Consider the following 10,000-nt stretch of genomic DNA (forward strand, 5'->3'; position numbering starts at 1 on the left):
AATGCCTTAAAATGGAGAGCAAAACCAGAGAGACGTGGAAGAAAACGGAAGACAACCATCAAAATGGATAGAAGAATAACCAGAATGGCAAAGGCTCAGCCAATGATCACCTCCAGGATGATCAAAGACAGTCTGGAGTTACCTGTAAGTACTGTGACAGTTAGAAGACGTCTGTGTGAAGCTAATCTATTTTCAAGAATCCCCCGCAAAGTCCCTCTGTTAAAAAAAAGGCATGTGCAGAAGAGGTTACAATTTGCCAAAGAACACATCAACTGGCCTAAAGAGAAATGGAGGAACATTTTGTGGACTGATGAGAGTAAAATTGTTCTTTTTGGGTCCACGGGCCACAGGCAGTTTGTGAGACGACCCCCAAACTCTGAATTCAAGCCACAGTACACAGTGAAGACAGTGAAGCATGGAGGTGCAAGCATCATGATATGGGCATGTTTCTCCTACTATGGTGTCGGGCCTATTTATCGCATACCAGGGATCATGGATCAGTTTGCATCATAGCTGTCAACCCTCCCGTTTTTCCCGGGTTTCTCACGTATTTTAGCTCTTTTCCCGCTGTCTTCCCTTTTTAGTATTTTCCCGTAAAATATCCCGTTTTTTACGCTCTGATTGTGTTAACTCAGAACACGCAACTACATCTGTGTCTGAAGCTTTTAACGGTCTATGCTGTGTGAAGTGGCTTTTGCACTTGGGTTGCTAGACCTCCAGTCAAGCAGGTGGCAGTATACAGACAGTAGCTTACTATCGAAGAAGAAGACAGTTGCAGATATATATATATATATATATATATATACACACACACACACAATTAACAAAGATACACATTATATAGGCCTGCACAGTGCTTTAATTTCAGGAAGAATTCTAGTAGGCTAATCAAACGTAAAATAACACTGCATAGTTTATCATAAATAGCCAAAATAATGCTTATTAAAGCTGGTTATTCATTCAAGAGCTGTGAGTGATTTTATCTTTGCATTTGGTTGTTTAATTCGCAGTAATTCGTCATCATGTTTATTTACACCGCTGCCTCTTTAAGACAGATGTGCAGATCTAGGCGACTGATAATAGGCAGATGCACTACACTTTCTCCCGACTATCCATAATAACTACGTCCATTTTAGACACAAACTGTGTTTCAGAGACTCTCCAAGCCGGTCATTTTGACATAGATGTTTGAGTACATTTGATCGTTTAGACGCGAGTCATGTTGCCCTATGCTGAAGAGGACATGCCCTTGAAACGGTTGTTTCAACAAGACAATGACCCAAAACACACTAGTAAACGGGCAAAGTCTTGGTTCCAAACCAACAAAATGAATGTTATGGAGTGGCCAGCCCAATCTCCAGACCTTAATCCAATTGAGAACTTGTGGGGTGATATCAAAAATGCTGTTTCTGAAGCAAAACCAAGAAATGTGAATGAATTGTGGAATGTTGTTAAAGAATCATGGAGTGGAATAACAGCTGAGAGGTGCCACAAGTTGGTTGACTCCATGCCACACAGATGTCAAGCAGTTTTAAAAAAAACTGTGCTCATACAACTAAATATTAGTTTAGTGATTCACAGGATTGCTAAAAAAAAATGTTTGTACAAAATAGTTTTGAGTTTGTACAGTCAAAGGTAGACACTGCTATTTTTTTTAACACACCCCTTTCAACTAATTGCCCAATTGCACAGCCTTAAGAGCGTGCATATCATGAATGCTGGGTCTCATTTGTTGTCTGAGAATCTACTGAACCTACTGGTAACTTGTTTGCCACGTAGCAATAAAAAATATACTAAAAACCTTGATTATTCTGGTTAGTCACATTGTACTGCTATTATTTTGAACAAGACTGTAACTTTATTCATATAGTTATGTACAATTTTTGACATAAATGTTTCCATTGCATGTTTTGTACCGGATTTAGCTCAAAGCTAATTTTCTCCCGCAAAAATCAACGGTTGAGTTAAAAATCTTCATTTGTGTTCTACTGAAGAAACGAACACACCGACATGTTGATGCCCTAGGGGGTCTCAGTTTTAGGTGAACTATCCCTTTAAAGGATATGATGATAGAATGATGAGCTCCGGGTGAAGTGTGTGTTAAAGCTCCCCTGTGTGATATTCCCAATCTAGCGGTGTAAAGCTTTATGACCATCCAGAGAATATTAGCTTCTGTTCCTCTCAGTTCTGATTTCGCTTTAACTCCTACGGTGGCTGATTTAGTCCAAGATTAACATGCTTCCAGTTCGGCCTCGTCCATGAGTGCCATCGAGTGTTAAACACGAAAGGCGAAGCTTGAGTTTACGGGTATGTCCCTCTGTGGCTACCGTACTTTCAAGATGGAGGGGCAACATGGCGGCCGGCGTTCGAACCCCTCACCCGTATGTGTTATCAACGGCAGATTATAAACTTACCAGAATACTTTATTACGTGAAAGAAGTAAATATACATTAATGAGCACATATAGTTTTGAAAGAACTAAGTGTTTTTAGCTAAGAATAAACTAAAAAAGTCACACAGTGACGCTTTAAGGGTGAGATATACTCACGGCTTTAGCAAACACTCCCATGAGCTCCGGGAACTGATGCGTGAGCAGAGCCAGCATCGCTGTGAAGGAGCACAGACCGGCCGTAAACAGGATGAAGAACGGCAGCTCTTTCTTCGGGTACACTGACACCTCGTGGAACACTGCTTACACACACACACACACACACACACACACACACACACACACACACACACACACACACACACACACACACACACACAGGGTTAACTACCACTGCATCATCGGTCAATAATCACGATGCACATTCAGCGCTCAACAGCACGTCCTGTCTGATTGTGAACTGAACCAACCGTCTCCATTGACTTTCTATTGCTGGAAACGCCTTCTTGTCATTTCTGACTTATAACAAAAAAACGAACAATGTCTAAAAGCTGAGACAAGGTGTGCAGAAAACAAGATAAAGAACCCAGAGCCAAAAAACTAGAAGTGTTTATAAGCTGTTGAGCCAAAAACGAACGTTTAAGGACACAGGGACTAGAGTCAGAGCGGGACATGTTATATTACACTGAGAACTACACACACTGGAGGAGAAAGTAATCAGAGACAGGAAATATAATATATAACGCTGACATTTGGTGACAACATGTTTACTGCTCACGTAGACACACTGAGGGGCCGGATCCTAAAACTGACCCATTCTTCTGCTGAAGCGTCCACTTTTGTCTCCTTAAACGCTCGTTTTTGGGGTCAGCTTATAAAACTGTTCTTTAGCTTGTTTGCTGACACCTCGTCACATAAAATCGTTAAGACATTGTCCTGTCTTTTGTAATAAGTCTGCACTGCAAAAAATGCATTTCTTACTTGTTTTAGTCAAAATATCAAAAAATTCTTACATTAAGAAACATTTACTAGACAAGTAAACATTATTGTCTTGTTTTGGGAGTTTATGCTTAAAATAAGCGAAATAATCTTGTTTTCTGTTTGAATTAAGATTATTTCGTTTATTTTAATTAATTTTTTCCCAGAACAAGACAATTACTTTTGCTTGTCTAGTAAATGTTTCTTGGTTTAAGAATGTTTAGATGTTTGGACTAGAAACACGACAGAAACACTGAGTAAGAAGAGTGTGTTTTGCAGTGTGAAATGACACTGAGGCAGCCTCACGCAATATAAAGTCAACGGAGAGCGTTGGATTGCCCCCCCCCCCCCCCCCCAGTGTGGGCGTGGCCTAAATGCGCTCTATGAAATATACCAAATCAATAACAATCCGGTGCAGTAATCATCAATTCTGAGAATACAATTCCCAAACTAAAACTTGACTAAACAGAAACCAGGACCGGTGTCCTGAATATGACACACTCTCTAGGGTAGTTTGGCACCGGACTGAGACTAGACGGGCGGGACGGGTCTACAGGAGACATGCAGGAGAATCTCTTACTGGGTAGCAGCTCTCTGTCGGCCGTCTCGGTGCAGACCGGATAGGGGTAGAACAGGTGTCCTTTCTCCAGAGGATACGGGATCATCCTGAAAGCTGAAGCATCAGTCCATCAACAGCACTCAACACTTCACTTCAGCCTCAGAGAGGAAACATATAAAGAGCTGCGTGTGTGTTTCATGCCCCGGTGTGGCTCACAGGAGCCGTGTGTTTGGTCACGGTGTTGAGTTAACCGGCAGGTCCTGTGCGGTTCAGGACGGCTTGATACGGTTCAGGACGGCTCGCTGCGGTTCAGGACGGCTCGATACGGTTCAGGACGGCTCGCTGCGGTTCAGGACGGCTCGCTGCGGTTCAGGGCGGCTCGCTGCGGTTCAGGACGGCTCGATACGGTTCAGGACGGCTCGCTGCGGTTCAGGACGGCTCGATACGGTTCAGGACGGCTCGCTGCGGTTCAGGACGGCTCGCTGCGGTTCAGGACGGCAGGACGGCTCGCTGCGGTTCAGGACGGCTCGCTGCGGTTCAGGACGGCAGGACGGCTCGCTGCGGTTCAGGACGGAGCAGCTCGGAGCGGTTAAGGACGGCTCGCTGCGGTTCAGGACGGCTCGCTGCGGTTCAGGACGGCTCGCTGCGGTTCAGGACGGCTCGCTGCGGTTCAGGACGGCTCGCTGCGGTTCAGGACGGCTCGCTGCGGTTCAGGACGGCTCGCTGCGGTTCAGGACGGCTCGCTGCGGTTCAGGACGGCTCGCTGCGGTTCAGGACGGCTCGCTGCGGTTCAGGACGGCTCGCTGCGGTTCAGGACGGCTCGCTGCGGTTCAGGACGGCTCGCTGCGGTTCAGGACGGCTCGCTGCGGTTCAGGACGGCTCGCTGCGGTTCAGGGCGACCCGCTGCGGTTCAGGGCGACCACGTGCGGTTCAGGGCGACCACGTGCGGTTCAGGGCGACCACGTGCGGTTCAGGGCGACCACGTGCGGTTCAGGGCGACCACGTGCGGTTCAGGGCGACCACGTGCGGTTCAGGGCGACCACGTGCGGTTCAGGGCGACCACGTGCGGTTCAGGGCGACCACGTGCGGTTCAGGGCGACCACGTGCGGTTCAGGGCGACCACGTGCGGTTCAGGGCGACCACGTGCGGTTCAGGGCGACCACGTGCGGTTCAGGGCGACCACGTGCGGTTCAGGGCGACCACGTGCGGTTCAGGGCGACCACGTGCGGTTCAGGGCGACCACGTGCGGTTCAGGGCGACCACGTGCGGTTCAGGGCGACCACGTGCGGTTCAGGGCGACCACGTGCGGTTCAGGGCGACCACGTGCGGTTCAGGGCGACCACGTGCGGTTCAGGGCGACCACGTGCGGTTCAGGGCGACCACGTGCGGTTCAGGGCGACCACGTGCGGTTCAGGGCGACCACGTGCGGTTCAGGGCGACCACGTGCGGTTCAGGGCGACCACGTGCGGTTCAGGGCGACCACGTGCGGTTCAGGGGACTACGTGCGGTTCAGGGCGACTACGTGCGGTTCAGGGCGACTACGTGCGGTTCAGGGCGACTACGTGGGGTTCAGGACGACTACGTGCGGTTCAGGACGACTACGTGCGGTTCAGGACGACTACGTGCGGTTCAGGGCGACTACGTGGGTTCAGGGCGACTACGTGCGGTTCAGGGCGACTACGTGCGGTTCAGGGCGACTACGTGCGGTTCAGGGCGACTACGTGCGGTTCAGGGCGACTACGTGCGGTTCAGGGCGACTACGTGCGGTTCAGGGCGACTACGTGCGGTTCAGGGCGACTACGTGCGGTTCAGGGCGACTACGTGCGGTTCAGGGCGACTACGTGCGGTTCAGGGCGACTACGTGCGGTTCAGGGCGACTACGTGCGGTTCAGGGCGACTACGTGCGGTTCAGGGCGACTACGTGCGGTTCAGGGCGACTACGTGCGGTTCAGGGCGACTACGTGCGGTTCAGGGCGACTACGTGCGGTTCCGGGGGTGGTTCAGGGCGACTACGTGCGGTTCAGAGTGGCTCGATACGGTTCCGTGCGGTTCGGGGTTCGGGGCGGCTCGATACTGTTCCGTGCGGTTCGGGGCGGCTCGATGCGGTTCAGGACGGCTCGGGACAGTTCAGTTAGGGTTAGGGTTACTCACTTCCCTCCCAAGTGCAGTGCAGCAGGTTGAGTTAGGGTCAGGTCATTTAAGGTCAGAGTTAGGGTCAGGGTCAGGTCAGTTAGGGTTAGGTCAGGCAGGGTCAGGGTTAGGTTAGTTAGAGTCAGGTCGGTTAGGGTCAAGTTGAGGTCAGTTAGGGTCAGGGTTAGGGTCAGGGTTAGGTCAGTGAGGGTTAGGTCAGGAAGGGGCAGGGTTAGGGTTAGGTCAGTTAGGGTCAGGGTTAGGTCGGTTAGGGTCAGGGTTAGGATCAGTGGGGGACAGGGTTAGGTCAGTTAGGGACAGGTCGGTTAGGGTTAGGATCAGTGGGGGACAGGGTTAGGTCAGTTAGGGACAGGTCGGTTAGGGTTAGGATCAGGTCAGTGAGGTTCAGGGTTAGGTCAGTGAGGGTTAGGTCAGTTAGGGTCAGGGTTAGGTCAGTGAGGGTTAGGTCAGTTAGGGTCAGGGTTAGGGTCAGGGTTAGGTCAGTGAGGGTTAGGTCAGTTAGGGTCAGGGTCAGGGTTAGGTCAGTGAGGGTTAGGTCAGTTAGGGTCAGGGTTAGGTCGGTTAGGGTCAGGGTTAGGTCAGTTAGAGTCAGGGTTAGGATCAGTGGGGGACAGGGTTAGGTCAGTTAGGGACAGGTCGGTTAGGGTTAGGATCAGGTCAGTGAGGTTCAGGGTTAGGTCAGTTAGAGTCAGGGTCACTCACTTCCTTCCCAGGTGCAGTGCAGCAGGTTGAGCGCGCCCTCCACCCGCTTCCAGTGCTGCAGGTGGAAGAATGTGTACGCGATGGCCTCGCTGTCACCGCGCTTCAGGATGTGCTCCGGAGGCAGGATCAGGCTCTTCATCTCTAAGAGGTACTGCAGATCACACACACAGATACACACACACACACACAAACATTTGTTTTTGAGAAATGTGGGGACATCCCATAGGCGTAATGGTTTTTACACTGTGCAAACCATATTTTCTATCCCCTTACACTGCCCCTAAACCTACCCATCTCTCTCTCTCTCTCTCTCACACACACACACACACACACACACACACACACACACACACACACACACACACACACACACACACACGGAGCTCACTTTCGGTACGTGTGGGTTGAACTCCACCGCTCTGTGTATGGCTTCGACTGCATTCATCTCCGCTGTGCTCAAACCTCTCCGTGACGCCGCTTCTGGGGAAAACCTGCACAAACCGCATCAGGGTCACAAAACAGCCCTGACCTCTGACCTGTGTGTGTTCATTGGTCAGAGGAGATCCGAGGGTTTCCTCCGTTCTGTCCCTTTAAACACAGCTCGTCCTGCTGTACGCATACTGACCTCTACAAACACACTCCGTAAGGCTGCTTTATACTGCAAACCGGAGTGTGTGTCGTGTTGTTTTAATGTATTATCGTGCTTTGAGTAACACTTTAGAATAATGGTCATTAGTTAACATTAGCTAATTATGAAGCGCACTTATAAAGCATTTAATTATCGTTGTTAATGTTCATTTTATCATTTACTAAAGCATTATTAAAATCTTGTTAACATTATTTAATGCACTGTGAACTAACATGAACAAACCATAAACGGCTGGATTTATATTAACTAATACACTACAAAAAAGCTTGTCTTACTTAGTATTTTTGTCTTGTTTCTAGTCCAGACATCTAAAATTTCATAAATGTATGAAGCGTGTCATGTATGAAGCGTGTCATGTATGAAGCGTGTCATGTGTGCCATGTATGAAGTATGTCATGTATGAAGCGTGTCATGTGAGTCATGTATGAAGCGTTTGTCATGTATGAAGCGCGTGTCATGTATGAAGCGTGTCATGTGTGTCATGTATGAAGCGTGTGTCATGTATGAAGTATGTCATGTATGAAGCGTGTCATGTGTGTCATGTATGAAGCGCGTGTGTCATGTATGAAGTATGTCATGTATGAAGCGTGTCATGTGTGTCATGTATGAAGCGCGTGTGTCATGTATGAAGTATGTCATGTATGAAGCGTGTGTGTCATGTATGAAGTATGTCATGTATGAAGCGTGTCATGTGTGTCATGTATGAAGCGCGTGTGTCATGTATGAAGTATGTCATGTATGAAGCGTGTTATGTGTGTCATGTATGAAGCGCGTGTGTCATGTATGAAGTATGTCATGTATGAAGCGTGTCATGTGTGTCATGTATGAAGCGCGTGTCATGTATGAAGAGAGTGTGTCAAGTATGAAGCGTGTGTGCCATGTATGAAGCATGTGTCATGTATGAAGCGTGTGTGTCATGTATGAAGCGTGTGAGACTCACTTGTCGGACACGGCCCGGGCCTTGAGGAGCGCCGCTGTGTAGCAGATGGTGGCAGACTTTGGCAAACTGATGTCTGTGAAGAGTAGCAGGACGTGAACATCATTATCCACAAGAGACTCTCTCTCTCTCACACACACACACACACACACACACACACACACACACACACACACACACACACACACACACACACACACACACACACACACACATCAAAACAAGTTTTCCGCAGGGTCATGATGTAGATTTAAGACCGACTGAAGATGAGTGAGGGCGGGGCTAAGAGATGCTGCTCAGCCAATCATGACCAGGGGTTGGGCATTATGCAAATTACATGTTTACACTGTAACAGGAGTGAGACTGAATTACTGAATCAACTCTTTCTTTTAGGAGACAAAAACTACATTTCCCTAGAGGAATCCTGTCAGTGATTTATGATTAAACCAAGAGCAAATATTTGACGATGAGTTCATGACATCCGATAGAGTCGAGCCGCGATCGCTGTGCTCCGTGGTGCTCAGTGCTGCGGTTTGCGTGTAGGGACCCTCATCATGCTGCCGTGTTAGTGTGAGGCTATTTTGAGCAGTTAGCGGTATTAACTAGCGGTTTAATTTCACTTACCCTTTGCCCCAATACAAGCTAATCTGTGATTAAAATCTGAGATAAAAATCTTTACATTTGATTTTCATAAAATCGCATCCCAGAGAACGATCTACTCGGTAACCATCCGTTAATTACCCCTAGGGTCATTTCTCACCGGAGTTCTGCTTTAATGATTAAATGTGACTCTCGTTGATCTTCTGAACACAGATGAAGATATTTGAGATGAAATCGACAGATTTCTGTCCTCCATTGACAGGCTAAGCAGCTTCAGACGCTCATAAAGAGGAACGGATCCGTACGGATGGAGCGGATTATCCCGATGTTCTGAAGACACTCCATGGCTTTATATGAGGAAGGAAAGACTGACGGGTTTGAGCGACACTAGGGAGGAAATAATCGCAGGATTCTCATTAATGGTGAGCTGGCCCTTTAAGAGTCGGACATGCTTTTGATTTATTCAGACAAATCTGACCATTCCTGTGACATTATTCAATGAATTACAGTTTTAATAAATGGATCACACACTGATTTAATTTAAGACTTCCTGCTGGGGTTTATGGCCTTACGCTGAAGGTCAAATGAAGAGTGTGTGTTGCGTACCGTCGTATTTGGCGAGCACGGCCTGCACGTCGGCGTAGTTCTGCAGCTCCAGCAGAGACTCCAGCAGGTTCTCATGAATATTAAACATACTGAGCAGAGGAAACTCCTTCATTAACTGCAGACACACAGAACCAGCTCATGGTTAGGACAGAGAATGTGTGTGTGTGTGAGAGTGCGTCCGTGCGTGCGTGCTCGTGCGTGTGTGAGTGTGCATGTGTGTGCGTGCGTGCGAGTGTGCATGCGTGTGCATGCGTGAGTGTGCGTGCTTGTGAGAGCATGCGTGCGCATGAGTGTGCGTGCTTGTGAGAGCATGCGTGCGCATGAGTGTGCATGCATGTGCGTGTGCATGCGTGAGTGTGCGTGCTTGTGAGAGCATGCGTGTGTGTGAGTATGCATGTGTGTGCGTGTGCCTGTGTGTGCGTGTGCATG

General features: G+C 48.6%; 1 protein-coding gene across 6 annotated transcripts in view; it reads right to left on the reverse strand.

Moving 5' to 3' along the window:
- Positions 1-10,000, reverse strand: part of st7 (suppression of tumorigenicity 7) — a 24,810-nt gene that overhangs the window by 1,366 nt on the left and 13,444 nt on the right. For 5 of the 6 annotated variants that reach the window (XM_067419583.1, XM_067419581.1, XM_067419580.1 and 2 more), the window contains 6 exons: positions 9,572-9,686; positions 8,369-8,441; positions 7,168-7,270; positions 6,780-6,930; positions 3,948-4,040; positions 2,549-2,691 (listed from right to left, as the gene is read on the reverse strand). In XM_067419583.1, the coding sequence (XP_067275684.1) occupies positions 2,549-2,691; positions 3,948-4,040; positions 6,780-6,930; positions 7,168-7,270; positions 8,369-8,441; positions 9,572-9,686 (678 nt within the window). The remainder of the gene's footprint in view (positions 1-2,548; positions 2,692-3,947; positions 4,041-6,779; positions 6,931-7,167; positions 7,271-8,368; positions 8,442-9,571; positions 9,687-10,000) is intronic. The other variant, XM_067419584.1, reaches the window with a different exon arrangement.

Source organism: Pseudorasbora parva, chromosome 16, assembly GCF_024679245.1.
Source record: "Pseudorasbora parva isolate DD20220531a chromosome 16, ASM2467924v1, whole genome shotgun sequence".
NCBI lineage: Eukaryota > Metazoa > Chordata > Actinopteri > Cypriniformes > Gobionidae > Pseudorasbora > Pseudorasbora parva.